A 19314-nucleotide genomic window follows, 5' to 3' on the forward strand; every position below is an offset into this window, starting at 1 on the left:
AACGGCAAATACTTTACAAATTAAAACGCCACCATACTTTATTGTAACGCGCATAATGAACCACATGGAATTAACAACCCAGCTATCACTGGCAGGAGTTTGCCCAAAGATGGTCAGATGTGATTCTTCAGGCTTCTTGTTCGTCCAATGTGGGTCTACGGAGAGCTGCTGTCAGGTTCAGTGGAGTGGCAGCCCATGGCTCTCTATATCATTCCTGGTCTTCCTCCTTGGAGTAGGCCTTGTCTTCCACCAGCCAGGAGGTGCTGGATCCCTTTCTTAAGGCCCTTTTTGATTTTCCTCCTGAGTTTTCTGAATATGGACCTCCTGACACGAGTACGCTAGAAAGAGAGAAAAGCCAGTGAGCATTTCCTGGGAGACTGGCATCTGCTCTGCAAGGGCAGGGTTTGCCTTCCCCTACACCTGCCCCACTCTTGCATGTTTCATCTTGCAATGTGGGGGAAATCTCCATTTAGATACGGTGTTCGGACTCCCCTTTTTTAAGAATGTAGCAGAATTGTCCTGCTTGAGCTGAGAGCAGGAACTGAACCTGGGAAGTCTGGTACTAAGAGCATCGCTTCACTTGCTTGACTAATCCTTCACCAGTAGCTGATGCATAAACCTCTCATCTGGGCCCTATATCCCCTCTTATTGCTGTGCAGGATCTGGCTGTGTTGGCCCACTTGTGTGGTGTAATATTCCAGCTCCGTGTGTGTTTGTGAGATGGTGTCCCCTAGTGGCTTTGCCTATAAGAAGGAGAGGAGACCTAGTATTGCCACTATCTAAGGGAGGTCTCCTCTGGCTCAAGAGGCCAAGGCCTGTGTGTTTGGAGCTAAGGGACCTGGTGGTGGTAATGGTGGTTCTAACCCAGTTCCCCCCAAGTGTGGGAGATGTGGTGTTGTGCGTGTTACCTGCAGAGCATGGATTCTCTATAGCGGGGAGGGACCTGCTGTGGGGAAGAGAAGCCATGCAGCAGGCCCCTATGTCTATTTAGAGAAGTCCTGTGTTGGAATCAGTGATTCTATCCCATAATATTCCTCAATGTTCACATCTGGACAGTGCTTTGAACATGCAAGGTGCTATAGAAGAGCCAGGTACTGTCACTAGCATTGACTTTCCAAACCCTGTGCCCACCCCTCAATCCTGCAAAATATGGGGAGTGTCGGACTCCTTATGAAGCAGTGGAAGGAGGGGCTGCAAAATACAATGGCCAATCAGACCAGGCCAGAGCCTCTCTTGTGACTATGCCCCAAGCGCATGCCCTTGGGCAGCCATCCTGGGGATAGCATTACAGTGGGGACTCTCTGACCCAGCCCAAGTCTGCCCCACACCAGCCAAATGGAAAGCTCACCTCCTGAGCCACCGTGTCGCAGGTGAGCAGAACCAAGGGGGCCTCCGGCTCAGTGGAGATGGTTCCTGAGCACGCTCTCACCACCTGCAAGGGAGGAAAGAGGAGAAGACAATCAGTGTCACCGGACGTCCCATCGGTTTATTTCCAGCGGAGAGGTGGGCAGTGGAACCAAACCCCCATGGGACTGAGCAGGGGACATTTAGCAAAGTGTCTGGTCCGTTCCAGGTGTTCTGGTGTTTGATGTCCCTCTGTTGTTAACATGTCCCAGAGGAGACAGATCTTGTTCCCAGGACTCTTGGGAGACATCTCGTCTAAGGAAGGGCCTGCAAGTTGTCTTAGAGTGGTCATGCGGGGGGGTTACGGCCTGCCCGCTACACCCTGTCCTAGCTGCCTGCTGGGACCAGGATCAGCAGTCAAGTGAATCGCCACAGATAATGTGTCACGTGCAGCTCAAGGAGGGGATGCATTCTTCCCTCGATATGAAGCCACATCTCCAGGGACACTCACAGGGGCCATGGGTACATATCAAAGGGAGAGGGACTGGAGCGGGGAACACTCCAGAATTTCAGTTCTCGAGCTGCAGTGAAATCTCTCTGAAATGCCCCCGGTTTCTTGCTCGGGAGACAGACTCGTTAAAGAGGAGCTGCTAAAGCTGTCAAGCATGCCCACTCTGTCTGCCTCCGGGACCCGCAGTCACGCTGCCTGCTGTCTAGAGTCCTGAGGACAACAGGATTGGAAGGCCTGGCTCTCTTTAGGGCCTTTTCGTTAAGCGCCTTCAGCTGGAATTATTGTTAATTATTATTTGCCTTATGGTAGCGCCTAGAGAGCCCAGCTGAGATAGAGGTTGCCACAGAGGATGGCTGGTCTAGCAATTAAGGACTGCCCTTGGACTAGGGATTCCAGGGTTCAATTCCCTGGGGCATGTCACTGAGTCTCCCTGTGTCTGTAAATTGGGGATAACACTTCTCTGAGGATAACTACATTAAAGACCAGGAAGAGCTTTGAGATCTCCGGCTGAGAAGTGCGGTGTAAGAGCTAGGTCATAGTAGTATGATGCGAGAGCCACAGGCAGACACCCACAAAGAGACAAGGGATGGGAGAAGGGATATTCCCTGTTTGACAGGCGGAGAGCTGGGGCCCAGAGAGGCTGGGACTTGCCCAGATGCACAGGGTGTTCTATGGCAGAGCCAGAAATTAAACATAGGTTTCCTGCGTCCGTGTCCAGTGCTCTTCACCACACGCCCATCCTCCCTCTCCTGGAACTGCTCCTTCTCATCCTACAGGTGCAGCCATCTCGAGGGTCCATGGGGAGGCTGCCACACAGCTAGGACAGGGTGCAGCCAGCAGCCTTAGAACGTTGTGTTTGTCACAGGTGTGCTGGCTTCTGGAGGGGGTTGTTTACCTGGGCCAAAATGACCAGCCTGAACCTAGTACTTTATCCCAGCCCCCTTTAACTGAGGAAAAGTTTGGATTCTGATCTGAATCCATCAGGGCTCAGGACCTCTCTGCCTCAAACACAAAGCTGCGGAAGGCTGCAGTTTATGGGGCTCTCCCAGATGCTCCCTGGGATACCGGATAGAATTTAGGAATAACGAGAATGGATGGACATCAAGAACCCAGTCCTGTTCCCAATCCTTAGGAGGAGGAAACGGAGCACTTCAAAACACAGAGCATCTCCTTACCCCGTTGCTCCTGAAGTCACATTCATCAAGGAGCAGGTTCTCAGACACAGGGCACTCGGTCTCTTTCACTGTGAACTCCAGCAGCTGGAGGGTTTCATTGGTCGCGGCCTGAGAATAAATTAAAACGTGGCATTAACTCTGCGCTGGTCAGTAGCAATGCTCCCACGTGCATTTATCTGCTAGGGAGCATTCACTCTCGTCATTGAGACGCTCTGCTAAATTAACCTCTCCAGTGCGTGCAGCAGGAAATTCCTCTGCTGGCAGGTAACTAATACACGGCAAAGGGCGCTATTGCAATCGAGGTATCTTAGAGAGACGAGGTCGGGGGGGGGGGCAGGTAATATCTTTTATTGAGCCAACTTCTGTGGGTGAGAGAAACAAGCTTTTGCGGTATCTGTCAGCATTCAATCGGGCGGTAGCTGTACATTGAAAATAAATCATATTGTTGCACATGGTTTAAGGATATGTGAATAAGACTTCTCTAGCCTATTCATTGCCCGTTAATTACACAATGAGACATAAGCCACCTCTGATTATAATTGGCATGGTACCTCTGAGCCCCACTCGGGGACCAAGGCCCCATTGTGCTAGGCAGCGTGCAAACACAGAAAAGACGCACCGGTGGTTTTCAAAAGGAGGCTAGCTAGCCACCTGGCTGGCATGGTTTAGGCACAACAAATCCTGCGTTTTGGCAGGGGTTGGACTAGATCACCCTTGCGGTCCCTTGTAACCCGATGGGTCTAGGATTCTAAATGTAGTCACATTATGGTTTCCCTCCGCCTTTGCATATATGACTACTAACAAAGGGCTATGTGCACATATAGAAAAGGGAACCTGACCCAGGCTGGAAAAATCAGGCAAGATTGCAAAGAAAGCTCCAGTTTGTAAATCAGAGCGCAAGACCTAACCCATCTCTCCCTGTAACCATCACACAGGGTTGTCGTAACCCTAACCTCTGTCGTGGGACTCAGAGAGACTCCCCCGTTGTAGCCTTAACAATCCAAACCTGCTCCTCAAATCCCTGGGCAGTGGGAGTGGCCCAGCAGTAGGTCACTCCACGCGCTAGCTGAGAGTGGGATTTTACCTCTGCTCGGAGCCCCAGGATCTACCCAGACCTTTATTCCCCCCCCCCCCCCCCCGCCCAGGAAAACTTCCAGACTCAGCATCCTTCTGATTTTTCATTGGCTATTGCCACGCAGACAGTACGTGCCTGCTCCACTTAACAGCCGACACAACTGGCCTGATCCTTGGCGTTATGAGCCACCCCCAACGTCTGCTGAAGTCCAGCGAGAGCAGCAGGTGCACCGTTTTAATGTGCTCGGGTGTAGGGGGGTGAAATCAAGAGGGGGCCTGCTGGACCATTCCCACCTATCTCATTAAATCAAAACGAGAGGCTGGTCTATGATGCGGCATTTGAAGTGCGGCTGGTTGTTCGCAGGAAGCAAGAAGTTTCTGCGTTGTAACTAGCCGGCCCTATCTACAAGCCAAGAAGGGGGTTAGGATGGCCTATACATTTAGGGGACTGTCACAACTCAGGGTCCCAAGGCTTGGTCTCTGATATCCAGCAGCACTGACTACATATGTCCCCAGGTACTTACCCAGTCAGGCTGGGCTTCTGCTTCTAAGAGTCGGAAGGCAAAGTCTATGTGTGGCTCTTGGTTGTAGACGTCTATGGCCAGGGAAACAGCCTCTTCGTAGCTCAGCATCTGCTGTGGAAGAGGAGGTGATGCGGTGGTTGCTACGGCCACCCCGAGCATCATCAGGACTCCCCAGCAGCTCTCCATCCTCGATCCTAGGCCTTGGAGTGTGAGCTGGGAATGTAGCCCTGTGGGCTTAGGGGAAGCCCTTTTATGCGCTGCCTCCTCTGGTCCCTTATGCAAGGTGGCCTGTGATGGATTGTGAAAGCCCTCGGGCTTTCCTGAAGGAGGCAGGTTCCCTTCAGTTCCGAGAATCCCCCTCTTGGCCAATTGGTGCATGCCCGCCCAGGGAGCTGCTTGATTGAGGGAGAGGGAGAGGGTGCGGATTTTCTGATGTTGCTGAAAACACTTGGATTCACTAGCAAAAAAACCAACACGCTGGAAGGGGAGGGGGCGGGCTCTCGATGAGGCAAGAATCTGTAATTTCCTGACCTCCCGTTCACCTTGGATTGATTGCTTCACCTGTTGTCATCACCCCTGCCAAGGCAACACCACTGCGGTGCCAGTAAGCTAATAGGCTCACACTGTTCCTGGGGCTGCTAAGGGAAATTTTGCAGGCTCTGGTTCCTGCTCTGAAAACCCCCAGGTGCCTCTCCTGGCTCCCTGACAGCAATTCCGGGCCTCAGGGCAGAACAGTCAATGGGCCCCCTGCAACGGGATGGCTGGGGTTTGATTCGTGGAGGATGGGCCGGAGCTGGGCCCCAGGGGGCGGCTGGCCTGGTGCGCCCACGCCAGGAGCTGGGCCCCGTGCGGCGGCTGGCCTGGTGCACCCACGCCAGGAGCTGGGCCCCGTGGGGCGGCTGGTGCACCCACGCCAGGAGCTGGGCCCCGCGCGGCGGCTGGCCTGGTGCACCCACGCCAGGAGCTGGGCCCCGTGCGGCGGCTGGCCTGGTGCACCCATGCCAGGAGCTGGGCCCCATGGGGCGGCTGGCCTGGTGTCCACGCCAGGAGCTGGGCCCCGTGCGGCGGCTGGCCTGGTGCACCCACGCCAGGAGCTGGGCCCCGTGCGGCGGCTGGTGCACCCACGCCAGGAGCTGGGCCCTGTGGGGCGGCTGGCCTGGTGTCCACGCCAGGAGCTGGGCCCCGTGCGGCGGCTGGCCTGGTGCACCCACGCCAGGAGCTGGGCCCCGTGGGTCGGCTGGTGCACCCACGCCAGGAGCTGGGCCCCGTGGGGCGGCTGGTGCGCCTGCACTTCTGGTGCCCAGCACGGTCTTCCGGCAGAGCCAGGACAGGTGCCGACTCCGTGGGTGCTCCGGGACTGGTGCACCCACAGGGGAAAAAATGGTGGGTGCTGAGCACCCACTGGCAGCCCCCCAACAGAACCTCTCCCTCCCCCCAGCCAATCAGCGCTTCCCACTCCCTCCCAGTGCATACGGCCTGCCGCGGATCAGCTGTTTCACGGCATCTGGAGGCACTTGGGGGGCGGAGCGAGGCCACAGCGTGCTCAGGGGAGGAGGCAGAATGGGGCCAGGTGGGGGCAGGAAGAGGCAAGGGGAAGAAAGAAGCAGGGCGGGGGTGGTGCGTGTGCGGGGAACTGGGCGGAGCCGGGGGGAGCCGGTACCCCCCCACAGCAGATTAGAAACTCGGCACCTATGACAGCCAGGGCTTCCACATACCTGCTCGGCTGCCTTTGCCACTGCTCGTAACACCCTGCGCCCGCCTAGGAGCCCTTTGGCCCACCCCGGTGATTGCCCCTTTTGCCCTCCCCTCGTCGGCAGGCCTATGCCTCTCAGATGTGCTCTGCTGTTCAGCGTGTGTCCCCCGCTGCCTGATCCACAGAGGTTACGAATCCATTAGGGGGTTAGGTTCTCTAGCACCAGCTATAGAGAGATGACTGTCCTCACACAAACCCAGCACATAGAGTCACAGAGTATCCGGGTTGGAAGGGACCTCAGGAGGTCATCTAGTCCAACCCCCTGCTCAAAGCAGGACCAGTCACCAACTAAATCACCCCAGCCAGGGCTTTGTCAAGCCTGACCTTAAAAACTTCAAAGGAAGGAGATTCCACCATCTCCCTAGGTAATGCATTCCAGTGCTTCCCCACCCTCCTAGTGAAAAAGTTTTTCCTAATATCCAACCTAAACCTCCCCCACTGCAACTTGAGACCATTACTCCTTGTTCTGTCATCTGCTACCACTGAGAACAGCCGAGCTCCATCCTCTTTGGAACCCCCTTTCAGGTGGTTGAAAGCAGCTATCAAATCCCCCCTCATTCTTCTCTTCGGCAGACTAAACAATCCCAGTTCCCTCAGCCTCTCCTCATAAGTCATGTGTTCCAGCCCCCTAATCATTTTTGTTGCCCTCCGCTGGACGCTTTCCAATTTTTCCACATCCTTGTAGTGTGGGGCCCAAAACTGGACACAGTACTCCAGATGAGGCCTCACCAATGTCGAATAGAGGGGAATGATCACGTCCCTCGATCTGGTGGCAATACATCCCAAAATGCCATTGGCCTTCTTGGCAACAAGGGCACATATCTTGTGCTGTTTCCTTCCACCATTCTGTAAAACTTAAGATCGAACAGAACCCCAGGCAGGTGAATGGTGGGGCCCGCACCCCAGATGTCATGCAGCATTACTGTCCGGGTTGTTTTCTCGAATGCTGAATGTGGAAATAGACACTCCTCCCCTTCTTGCTCAAATGCAACCGGGGCTTCAGCATCCCATAGAATTTGCAATATCTCCTGCATATTTGCCTGCCCTTAGAGGGATGGTGCTCGTTGCTGTAAGGGATCAGGGCCTGATTTCCAGAAAGCTAGGCACATGTGCATTCCTGCAATTGCATGGATCAATAATGAATTGCATGGATGAGTGCACACACAAATGCGGTCATTCTGCTCAGCGGTTGCTAGCCAATCATGTTTTTATGGGCACTTACCCGCTTTCCATGGCACGTGTTGTTGAAAACCTGGCCCTGAATTCCTTGTGTTGTTAGAGTGAAACCAGGATAAGTGAGGACGAGTGAAGAACAGGGGCAGAATTCCTGCCATGGGGAAGTGTCCTGTGAAACTGCTTTACTGTATTATCCGTTAGCATTGGGTGGTCGAATCCAGAGTTTGATTCTTCCTCCGCTCAGAGGCCCTTGGACCTACCGAGGGGTTGGGTTTGGCCTGTGATGCAGATTGGAAACAGCTTTCAAATTTAGATCCGGATCTGTGAATTTTCTAAACATTGGGCTGCGTTCACCTGTGGATTTGGAGGGTTTTTAGTTCCACCTGTTTAAAAACTGTCTTAGCTCCTACAACTCCCAGTGGGGGCAAAAAACCTAACTGGTTTCAAAACTGAGCTTGATGATTTTATGGAGGGGAGGGTACAATGAGACTGCCTCCAGTGGCATGTAGCGGATCTGCAGCTGCAGATAGTAGCAAATATCGCCAATGGCTGGAAACGGGACACTGGATGGGCTGGGCTCTGAGTTACTCCAGAGAATTATTTCCCAGGCTTTCTGGTGTGACACTGCAATCAATATTCTTCGCAGTGATATTATTATGATAGGATTATGACATAATTATAATGCAAGGTAAGTCATGTGAGGTGTCACTGGAAAAGTGATGATTTGCTGAATGTGATTATCCTATTTGTATGCATGGATCATTTTTGTATCTGAAGTTATGAATATTGACCATGTATCTGTATTTCAAATGTAGTTACACCTGTGTAATGCCCACTAGACAAGATGCTTTCAGTCTAGACAGCTGCTGGGGTAGGGCCTATTCAGGGTAATGAGCCATGAAGAAAAAACAATAGGCCTTAAGAGAAGCTTATCTCCCATCCGGGGAGCCTGCCTGAGAACACGACAGACGGCCTCCAAGTAACGGCTGCTGTGACTGTACAAGGGCATATGGCCAGACCACATGTCTCTAGACTCCATCTTGGGTTTCAGGGGTTTTCACTCAGCGATTCCTGCACCAAGTCTGGTAGCTTGTGACTGAACCAGAGTTGGCCGTTCAGAAAGATGGCCACTCTTGATTGAGAGGCTCTGGGAGATGAGAATCCACCACATCCCCTGGGTGAGCTCTTCCAGAGCTCGGCTGCCCTCATTGTTAAAAACGGGCACCTTACTTACGGGCACCTTGTCACTGGCTTTCCAGAGGCTGCTTTTGGGGGTGGTTCTGTGACTGGCCCTCCATCACTGACCTGTCATTGCCCCAGGCCTCGGACTGGCCCCTCTCTTCCCCCAGGCTCGGCTGCTGTCAGGTCGAGCGACTCTCCCCTCCTGGGAGAGTTAACACAAGTTAACATGAGTGACTTCAACTTCGAGTCACTGGATCTTCACTCTGGGTCCCTGAGTGATCTTCCCACAGGAAGCTTCACTTATTGCAAAGCAAATCAGCTGCCACTCAGCCAACTTGTGTGCATGTGTGTGAGTGAGAGAGAGAGAGAGAGAGAGACCCTTAACGGCCCTGAATAAGAGCTAATATTAATAGTACTGATGAACCTAAAGTAAAATCCCAAGGAAGCCCAAGGAATTCAGATCCTGCCCCGAACTCTATGGCACTAGTCTCTTCCCAGCCGGTCCTGTCTTTTACTTGGCGTGTGAACAGGCCCAGTAAAGCAAGTAAAGTAAAGCATGAGACGTGAATCCTGAATGGGACCTCTGGGTGTGACCTTAATAGTAATTAATGAGTGTTTAGATTGAAATCTAAAGCCCCAGGACTGTGTCTTGTTCTCATCGGGGAAGTGCAATGGCCTCCGGTGTCAGTAACGGGATGGGATCCTGGGTAAGTTCACCCTGTCTGGGATTCATCAGAGAGGCTGTCAGGGAGCCTTGCACTGTCCCAGGAATGTTCCTGGGAGCGTGATTCATTGCCCAAGGGTGAACCAGCCTGAATTCTTAGCGTGCCTGACTTGAGTCATTGCCTTCCCAGTGCTGTTTGCTGCTGTTTCCAGCTCACCTCTGTCTCTGCTGCAGGGATCCTCCCGCCTGGGTCTCCACTGGGACACGTGCATCAGCCCCGCTCCCTGGGTCTCACCACAGCTGGCATCGTTCAGACAAGCTCCGCTGCCATGAAAGACGCTGAGACCATGCACGGGGCCTGTGGCCCGTTGCTGCGGCTTGCTCGGAGACCGGCTCAAACGTCAGTCAGCTAGTTCGGTTTGGAGCAGCGCTGGGTGACCTGGGAGGTCCACACAGCGTTTAGTTTCAGTATGTCGCACAGCTGAGTCCCAATGAGCTCTGCGGCCCCCCGCTGTGGAGGAAAGAAAGACCAGATCAGCGCTGGTGGCTCTTGGAAGGCAGCATGGTCCAGGGGATAGAGCGCTGGATTAGTAGCCAGAGAAACTGGGGTCTGCTGCCGGCTCAGCTGCTGATCTTCTCTCTGCCTCTGTTTCCCCTCCTTCACTTTGTGTTCTCTAAACTGTAAGCTCTTCAGGACAGGGACTCTCTTACTATGTGTCTGTACAGCACCTAGCACAATGGGACACTGTTCTTGGTTGGGGCCTCTCAGGACCCCAGAACATAACAACCTAGTGATGGCAGTGCTGGAGTAAAGCCTTTTGGATGCAGCACGGGGTGTTTTTCAGGCCATCCCGGGAGCACTGAGCCAAGTACCCTGGATGCTGCAGACTCCAGACTCCGTGTCTCATCACGGCCATCCCATACCGGCTATAATTAACACGGCCACAAGGGGGCAGCCAAACCCCGGGCTGGAATGAATCCTCCATGGTGTCCCTGAGAGATGGGGATAACGGACAATCATGCTGTGAAATCAATCCCGCAGGCCCGGGGTTCTCTTCCTGCCTCTTGCTCCTTTCCCTGGGGGCAATGGGGCTCTGCGTTTCCATCTTCCAAGTGCTGGGTCCACAGCCCAGGCTGGTGTCCCTTCCGTGTGGCCCATTCTCCAAAGCAGCATCAGGGGTTGGCCACCCTTTGACGTGGGGCTGCCTGGCAGGCACAATGGGGGGCTGAGAGGCTGGAGCACTTTCAGAGGGGCCTTCAGGCAGGGATTCAAGTCATCAGGGAGCTCCCCTTTGCTGCCCCCCAGCTCCCAATCCCCCTCGGCTGGGCCAGCGTTGAGCTGACCCCCCTTCCCCGCCCACCCCGTTTCACTCTGCTTCCCCCAGCTGGTGGGAGCCCTTTTGCTCACCACCACTGAGCTCTGATATGACGGGGCAGCACATTCAGGGAACCAGACCCTTTGACGGCTGGCTTCATAGCAGTATGACCCCAGGAGGGGAGAGTCGCTCGGCCTGACGGCAGCCGAGCCTGGGGGAAGAGAGGGGCCAGTCCGAGGCCTGGGGCAATGACAGGTCAGTGATGGAGGGCCAGTCACAGAACCACCCCCAAAAGCAGCCTCTGGAAAGCCAGTAACAACACGCCAAAAGGAGGGAGACTCCCCTGCACAGCCACCCCAATTAGGAGTCAGTTTGCAGACCCTTAGCTCCTCCAGCCTTTAGGAAAGGAAGGCTGGTCTTGGGGGTAAGGCACACGGCTGGGAATCAGGAAGTCTAGGTCCTAGACTCCCTGTCTGGCCTGGGGCCTCAGCTCCCCCTCTGTAAACTGGGGCTAATGGCGCCTCCTTTCCCCCCAGCCTTTGTCTGTCTTGGCCATTCAGCCTGTCAGCTCTTCTGAGCAGAGCCCGTTGCTCAAGCTGGTTTTGTACAGCACCTAGCGCCTTGGGGCCCTGATGTCGCTGGAGGCCTCTGGGTGCAAAGGCGGTACAAGTACAGTAACTAATAACCATCCTCCAGCCCACCCAGCTCCTGGCTCCCTTCCCCAGAGCCCCAATCCGGTCCCCTTTCCAGCCCCCGCCCCATCCCCAGCTCTCCCTCAACCCCTCTCCAGCCTCCATCAGCCCAGCCCTAGGCTCTCCCAGCCCTGATCTCATCTCCCCTGCCCCAGGCCCTTTTAGCTCCCCTCCTGACCCCACTTCCCTGATCCACCCCCCAGCCTTGGTTCAGGCCCCCACAAGCCCTCCCCCAGCTCCTTCCCCTCAGATCCCTTCAGCTGCTCCAATCCCGCATTGGACCCAGCTCTGATCCAGACCCCCTGAGCTCCATGCGTCACTTATCCAGCCTCAGCAGCTCCAGTCCAGACCCCCAGTTCTGCTGCCACTGCCCTCCCCTAGAATCATAGAATATCAGGGTTGGAAGGGACCTCAGGAGGTCATCTAGTCCAACCCCCTGCTCAAAGCAGGACCAACCCCAACTAAATCATCCCAGCCAGGGCTTTGTCAAGCCTGACCTTAAAAACTTCTAAGGAAGGAGATTCTACCACCTCCCTAGGTAATGCATTCCAGTGCTTCACCACCCTCCTAGTGAAGAAGTTTTTCCTAATATCCAACCTAAACCTCCCCCACTGCAACTTGAGACCATTACTCCTTGTCCTGTCCTCTTCTACCGCTGAGAATAGTCTAGAACCATCCTCTCTGGAACCACCTCTCAGGTAGTTGAAAGCAGCTATCAAATCCCCCCTCATTCTTCTCTTCTGCAGACTAAACAATCCCAGTTCCCTCAGCCTCTCCTCATAAGTCATGTGTTCCAGACCCCTAATCATTTTTGTTGCCCTTCTCTGGACTCTCTCCAATTTATCCACATCCTTCTTGTAGTGTGGGGCCCAAAACTGGACACAGTACTCCAGATGAGGCCTCACCAATGTCGAATAGAGGGGAACGATCACGTCCCTCGATCTGCTCACTATGCCCCTACTTATACATCCCAAAATGCCATTGGCCTTCTTGGCAACAAGGACACACTGCTGACTCATATCCAGCTTCTCGTCCACTGTCACCCCTAGGTCCTTTTCCGCAGAACTGCTGCCTACCCATTCGGTCCCTAATCTGTAGCTGTGCATTGGGTTCTTCCGTCCTAAGTGCAGGACCCTGCACTTATCCTTATTGAACCTCATCAGATTTCTTTTGGCCCAATCCTCCAATTTGTCTAGGGCCCTCTGTATCCTATCCCTCCCCTCCAGCATATCAACCACTCCTCCCAGTTTAGTATCATCTGCAAACTTGCTGAGAGTGCAATCCACACCATCCTCCAGATCATTTATGAAGATATTGAACAAAACCGGCCCCAGGACCCACCCCTGGGGTACTCCACTTGTCACCGGCTGCCAACTAGACATGGAGCCATTGATCACTACCCGTTGAGCCCGACAATCTAGCCAACCTGTCCCCCTCTGGCTCCAATCTAGCTCCCCCCTCCCCGTTCCACCCCCTACAAAGGAGCCGGTGCTTTTACCTTGTGTTTCATCTCTAGGGGGGCCTGTGTCCCCTGTCTCTGCCTGCTGGGTCCCCCACCTGTTCCCAGTGCTGCGGTGCCACCATGGCTTCCCCATCTGTCCTTGCTGGCTGCTCATGCCTGGAGCCACTCCAAACAGACCCCCCCACCCCATCTTAGCCACCCCATTTGCCCCGCATGGCCGGCGGGTCCTGCTTTCCTCCGGGGCCTCTCTCCATTGTGGAGCATGGTGGCGTAACTGCTGGTAGTGGCAGGAACACACGTGGGCTAGATCCAGGAGCACCCCATGGCCAGCAGCCCCCTGCAGCACCAGCACAGACAGCCCTCCCCCTGGATCACGGACGCCTGGGTTCTATCTATCTATGATCTGATTACACCTTCAGGCAGTGGGTATACAGGCTGCCAGATGCCTGGGTCCTGTCCACCCAGTCAGGGGTGCAATCCCCAGAGATCTCCAGCCTGGGACTCCTGCATTTGAAATCAGACCCTGGTTGGGCCCCCATAACTTTGTGGGCCCTGGCGTGGCTGGTTGCACCATTGGAGCTGCAGTGATGGAAGCAAGAGGTGCCCAAGGTCCATGTCACTAAGCTGGGTGAGTCCAGGGTACGGGCCTCTTACATTGGCTCTGCCCGCGTGCTGGGTTTAGCGCGGTGACTCAGCTCCCTGCTGGACTTGAAGTCCAGATGTTAAAGCCATTCCATGCATTGGGCTTCTGTCCCTCCCTGGCAATGGGCCGGGGAAGAGGGGCAGCTCAGTGCCTAATGGGGGCTTTCCACTGCCCGCAAGCACAGGTGGGGGATTAATTCCTGTCCCTTCTCCCGGCAGCGTGGAAAGGCGAGGGGTGAGGGGAAACATTCACAATCATATGGGTCTGTGAACAGCCGTTTATTGTACAGAGAAGCCCTAGCAGATGCAATTGGACTAAGGGGGTAGCTAGGCCACGAGGAAAAGTGCGATCCCTGAGGCGGTTCTGACTTGCGCCTTGATTCCTGGTAAGCTTCCAGCGTGGGTCACAGGCAGGTCTGACAAGCTTGCTTTCCCCTCCTCAATCTCTGGATTAATTCTTCGAGTGGAAAAAGGAAATGCCATGACCGATGATTTTTGCGCCTAAGCACACAAGGGGCCACCACCTGGTGACGCGAACGGGCTGTATGGGGGGAAACGAAGTATGTTAGCATCTCCACGGAGACCTACCTGGCTTCTAATGGTGTTCCACTTCATCATCTGCACCTTGCCAAATCTCTGAGGGCTGGTTTGGGGGGGGAGGGGAGAGGCCTATTCTAACATGCTTTGTGCAGCCCCTGCTGGGGAGCTGAGTTTGAGACTGGAGCTAGACCAAGAAGAGCTGGGAATGGCCAGGAAGGGATGGCTGGAATTCTACGTCCCGGGAGAAGCAACTGCCATAGCAGCTGGGGCTCTTGCTGGGCACTTGGGGAAAGGGCTCGCTTTCAGGAGGAAAGCTCTCTTGGCTGCTGGATGACACCACACTAATGGGGTCTGTGCTGGGGAGGAACCGGGATTCCCAGCTGGAGGGTTGATATTCTGGGGAAACGTTATGGGGATACAAATCATGTACTACTTTCTCTCCAGGCCTGAAACAAAGCTCATTGAATTCAGTGGAAAGACTCTCATGGACTTCACTTGATGTCTGGATGAGGCTCTATGGCTTAGACTGAGGGTTGACCCATCCCAGCTAAGGCAGATTCTATTGTGGGGAGACCGGGAAGCCAACATGGGACCTAATGTCTGTAGTGTGAGGTTAAGGGGATCTTCTGCTGAAATCCACACACTCATTTTGTTAGACCTGGCCGTGCAGCGACAAAGAGCCATCTCGGACATCCGCCTTCCCTGGGGTGTCTTGGTCCCAGGTAGGGGGAGGTGTTTGGCAGAGGTGTATTTTCAGGTGAATGTACCCAAAGCAGAAGGAGATGTCCCAGTGGCATTTTCACCCCGGGGAGATGCTGCCCCAGCCCCACTCGTTCAAGGTATAAGTTCTCCCCTCTCTCGCCCCCCAAATCATCTGGTTGGACAGCTCACCTGTGGAGGGGCGACGTCACAGGTGATTGCAAGGACAGGGCATGCTTCCTGGGTGAAGTGTCCTGAGCAGTCTCTGACCAGCTGCAAGGGAGGAAGAGGAGGAGACAAAAGCTTAGAGTCTGTCTAAACGGCAGTTGGGGCGGTATGGCTGCAGCTCACATAGGGATACCCCAGGTCACTTTGATCTAGGTAGATCTAGGGGAATCTGAGGGCTGGTCTCCACTGCAAATTTACAGCGGCGCAGCTACGTCTCTCGGGGTAACATCACATCCCTGAGAGATGTAGTTATGCCCACCTAGCCCTCTGTGCTGGGCCCTCTGTGCAAGAATTCTTCCCTCGCCCTAGCTGGGGCGGTGGATTATCGACAGCGACAGGAGAACCCTGCCCGTCACTGCTGTCCACACTGAAGCACTGCAGCAGCTCAGGGGCAGCCCTTCAGCAGTGCCACTGTAGTGTTGTAAGTGCAGACATCGCTTGAGTGCACCCTGGGATCACACGGGAGCCGCTAGCCAGAGCCACCCTGGCTGCTGCGGTTATTCGAGCTCGCTTTGATCTAGCTCAAGCCAAACCGGCTGGAGTCCGTGCCGCGATGGCACCTCCCGGCTGCAGCGTTGACGTACCTGATTTCCACAGGGGGGCTGAGGTCCGATCTACAGGTTCCTGGATGTCTGCTCTTAGATGCGGGGGGTTTCCATATGGAGAGAGGAGGGTCTTGTTTCTGCTCATCTGTTTGACTGGTTCTTGTGCGAAAATGGAAAGAAATAGAAAGGTGCTTCTCTCGGCTTGTAGCACATGGTGCAGTAACTCAAAACAGATCCGTTTAGCAGAAAAACCACCCTCCTCTTCTCTCCTGATGGAAACCACCCCACCACTCACATCTGGAAGCAGGTGTTCAGGCACGTGTGGATCAGACCTCACCCCTCCTGTCGCGCTAAATCACTGAATCTGTGTCTTGTCACTGTGGGGTGACCAGATGTCCTGATTTTATAGGGACAGTCCTGATAATTTGGGGCTTTTTCTTATATTGGCGCCTATTACCCCCCACCCCCGTCACGATTTTTCACACTTTCTATCTGGTCACCCTGTGTCACTGCCTTGTCCACTAGACCATGCAGCTGCTGTAGTTTGAGGTGAAATCTGGTCAGCAGCTGGCATTACTTACTGACTTCTTTCATATGTTTCTATTTGATCTTCCCTGGCTCTTTCCCTTTGTTCTGATATTCAGTCAGTCTGGGGACTGCTGAAGACATTCGGGGAAGTTAGGAAGTGTGGGTCTGTGTTGTGCTTTTTTTCCCCAGAGGTGCAGAGCACCCGTAGCTCATATTGACTTCGACTGGGGCTTCAAGTGGGCACTCGCCACCTCTGAAAGTCAAATGCTTAGTTAGGGGCCTAACAGTGAATGTCAGGTGCCTAACTTTGGGTGTCTGCATGCCTGAAGCTGAGCACCCCACAAATGGAGACGCCCAAAACGAAAGGCTGGTTTTGAAATTCTGGCTGTGAAATTGTTTGCCAAACCCTTGGGAATCTGCATCCCTCCCTTCACCTGAAACAAACACACATATATCCCAGAGGGCAGAGGTGGCAGAGAACCAGTACATCACTTGGTCCATTTCCCTGCCATTTGTTCTCTCCAGGAACTTTTTAACCCTCTGTCCTGCCCCATTTTCAGAATCTCTAGTTCCGGGGCTTCCATCTTTTGTCTTGGGTCACAGATATTTTTTCCCTGAACTTCAGCATAATTTTTCCCCCTGCTAGGGCTGGTGGGTTGACAGACCTGACTGAAGCTGAGAACAGATCTTTCTGAGTTGTGAGTATCACACTGGCATAGGTGCTGGAATAGGGGTACTGGGGGGGTTGCCGCTCCCCCTGGTTTGAAGTGGTTTTCATTATATGCAGGGGTTACACAGTTTGGTTCAATGGCTGTCAGAACCCTCACTATTCAAATTGTTCCAGCACCCCTGTTCACAGCACCCCTAAATTCATTGCTGGAACAAGCAAAAGAAACCTGCAGCTTCATTTACAGCAGTGAATCTGGCTCAGCAGGTTCTGTGATGATTCATTGGATCATTATAGTTCATAACATCACAATGTAAAGCCAAAGGCAGTGAAAGCCTGTCAGGTGTCCACTGTAACCCTCGGGGACTCAGTAGAGCTTGTTGCCCATCACAGCAGAGGTGCGCTAAACAAGAGAACATGGCAATATCTCCACCCCCAGAGCTGTTCCTTACCCCATTCTCTTTGAAGGCGCATTGCTCCACAGGGGCTTTGTCTGACGCTGAGCATGTGGTCTCCATGATGGTGAAGTTCAGCTGAAGAAAAGGAGGACTTGTGGCACCTTAGAGACTAACCAATTTATTTGAGCATAAGCTTTCGTGAGCTACAGCTCACTTCATCGGATGCATCTGAAGAGTATTCGATATGGTGCCCTGGGCCTAAGAGAAAACCAGTAAAGGAACAAGATAACCGTCTCATGGTGAGTAGCTTCACGCTGGGCTCAACCACTGCCTTTGTTCAGCAGCCGATGGCATGCACCAAATGCAGCCTGAGCCTTTGGGACCCAACCTTGGTGCCCTTAAACGAGCAGTCCCACTGAAACCCTGGGTATGAAGCAAGGTATCATGTGGCGGATGGAGGCAGAGGATAGCCTTGTGTCAATGTTCTGCAGTGAGCTTACTTGTGAGAATTTCCATAGTGGATCAGACCATTGAGCTACTCTGGTCTCCTGTCTCCAACATTGGTCAATACCAGATGCTTCGGAGGAAGGTATCAAAGTCCCCTACTGGACAATTACAGAATAACCTGCCATAGAGGAAAGGTGTCCATAACTTCCAGCAGGTAGTGGTTGGCTTAAACCTGAAACAGGAAAGTTTTGTACCCTTTATACAAATATACCCCAATTTATATAACTCCTGTTGTTCCTAGTCTCTATGTCAGTGTCTAATCCTTATCTCAGATGTGATGTGATAAATGCATATTGAAGCAATCCACTGGTATTCATTAGTGTGGGATGAATGTTGCATTTACTTGAGATGTAGCGCTGAGGATTTGGTAGGACAGAACTGCACCATTCAACCAGCTTTGAATATTTCAGTAATGCTGTATGTACAGTGTCTACCTGAGTGCAGTATGTCAGGCTAATCCTGTTCCACCAGCACCCCCACCACCATGACCAGCCATGGTTAACCCTTCTGAAATGCCTTTTTATTTCAGTGTCTGTTGTTTTGGGGATAGAAAGCAATCCCGGCTTCATTAATTCCTAATGAGCTGGGGTTTATTCCTGGCTGCTGGGTGACCTTGGGCAAGTCATTTCGCCTCTCTGTGCCTCAGTTTCCCCATCTGTAAAATGGGGATGATGCTACTGGCCTCCTTTGAGAGCTACTGATGCAAAGCGCTAGATAAGAGCTGGATATTCTTATTGAGGACAGGTTGATTAGTGGAGTGGGACCGGTTGCCCTTAGGAGGTTGCTGCTGAGTTGTAAATTTGGGGGAGTGTGAAGTCTCAAAGTTGACAGGGTCGTCACTGTTGTTAGCATCTAGCGGCCTCCTCTAAGATGGGGGGGCCCATTGAGCTAATTCCTGTGCATGCATATAGTGAGAAACAAGCAGAGATTTCTGCCCCAAGGAGTTTATCGTTTAACTACACAAGGCAGCCGAAGGATGGGACAGGCCCAAGGTCACACTGCAGGTCAGTGGCAGAGCCAGGTTGAGAATCCAGGGGCCCCCAGTTCCAATCCTGTGTTTCAGCCACTGGCCCACACCGCTTCTCAACGTTGTTAGAACAGCGAAAGACCAGCGGGTCTGATCCAACCCACACTGGAGTTTATTTCACGGGCTACAGAGCAGGCCCCAAGTGATCCGGGCGAGAGGGGACGAGGGCCCAGGGTCAGGGAGAATCATGTCTCACCGGGTCCCTGCCTGGGTTTCAAACAGCAGCTAGCGAAGGGAACCCTTCAGTACTCACCACTTCAGGCGGAGGGGTGGCTGTAAGGAGGCGGAAGGCGTATTTCACCGTCGGTCCTTGGTTGTAGAAGTCGATGGCCCAGGCGATGGCCTTCTCGTAGGGCTGAGGGGGCTGCACGGGGACTGCAGTGGCCAAGGTAAGCAACAGCAGCAGCAGGTCCGCTCAGCAGCTCGCCATCCTTGGTCCTCTTTGTTTCAAGGTAAGGTGGGAGTGCAGTGCCTGGGCACTTTATATACATTGCCTCTTCAGCAGCCTTGTGCAAAGGGGGAATGATTGGCTTATTCATTCTGCGCGCAGCTCTTCCTCAAAGCTGTGGCTTTCCCCTTCTCCCACAGGAAAGCATTGTCAGCCAGCGAGCCGGTGCCTGCAAAGAGAGGGGCTTCGAAACCTTGCCGTGTATCTGTCAG

General features: G+C 53.7%; 1 protein-coding gene and 1 long non-coding RNA gene across 3 annotated transcripts; both read right to left on the reverse strand.

The window, feature by feature from the left end:
* Positions 1-12: 12 nt before the first annotated feature.
* On the reverse strand, positions 13-5053 carry LOC311516447 (cathelicidin-2-like). Its single transcript, XM_084620519.1, has 4 exons — positions 4629-5053; positions 3031-3138; positions 1349-1432; positions 13-338 (listed from the first exon to the last, which is right to left on the reverse strand). Exons 1-4 carry the CDS (start codon positions 5004-5006, stop codon positions 204-206), a joined length of 705 nt encoding a protein of 234 aa, XP_084476645.1. The 5' UTR covers positions 5007-5053; the 3' UTR covers positions 13-203.
* Positions 5054-13786: 8733 nt separating this feature from the next.
* Positions 13787-19100, reverse strand: LOC311516263. Of its 2 annotated transcripts, XR_014710371.1 has the most exons (5): positions 18908-19100; positions 17175-17378; positions 15567-15686; positions 14947-15027; positions 13787-14056 (listed from the first exon to the last, which is right to left on the reverse strand). It is a non-coding gene; the product is annotated as an uncharacterized lncRNA (long non-coding RNA). The 2 variants fall into 2 exon arrangements; XR_014710370.1 differs by lacking the exon at positions 15567-15686.
* Between the last annotated feature and the right edge of the window lie 214 nt (positions 19101-19314).

Source organism: Lepidochelys olivacea (genome assembly GCF_965140295.1).
Source record: "Lepidochelys olivacea isolate rLepOli2 genome assembly, chromosome: 2".
Classification (NCBI taxonomy): domain Eukaryota; kingdom Metazoa; phylum Chordata; order Testudines; family Cheloniidae; genus Lepidochelys; species Lepidochelys olivacea.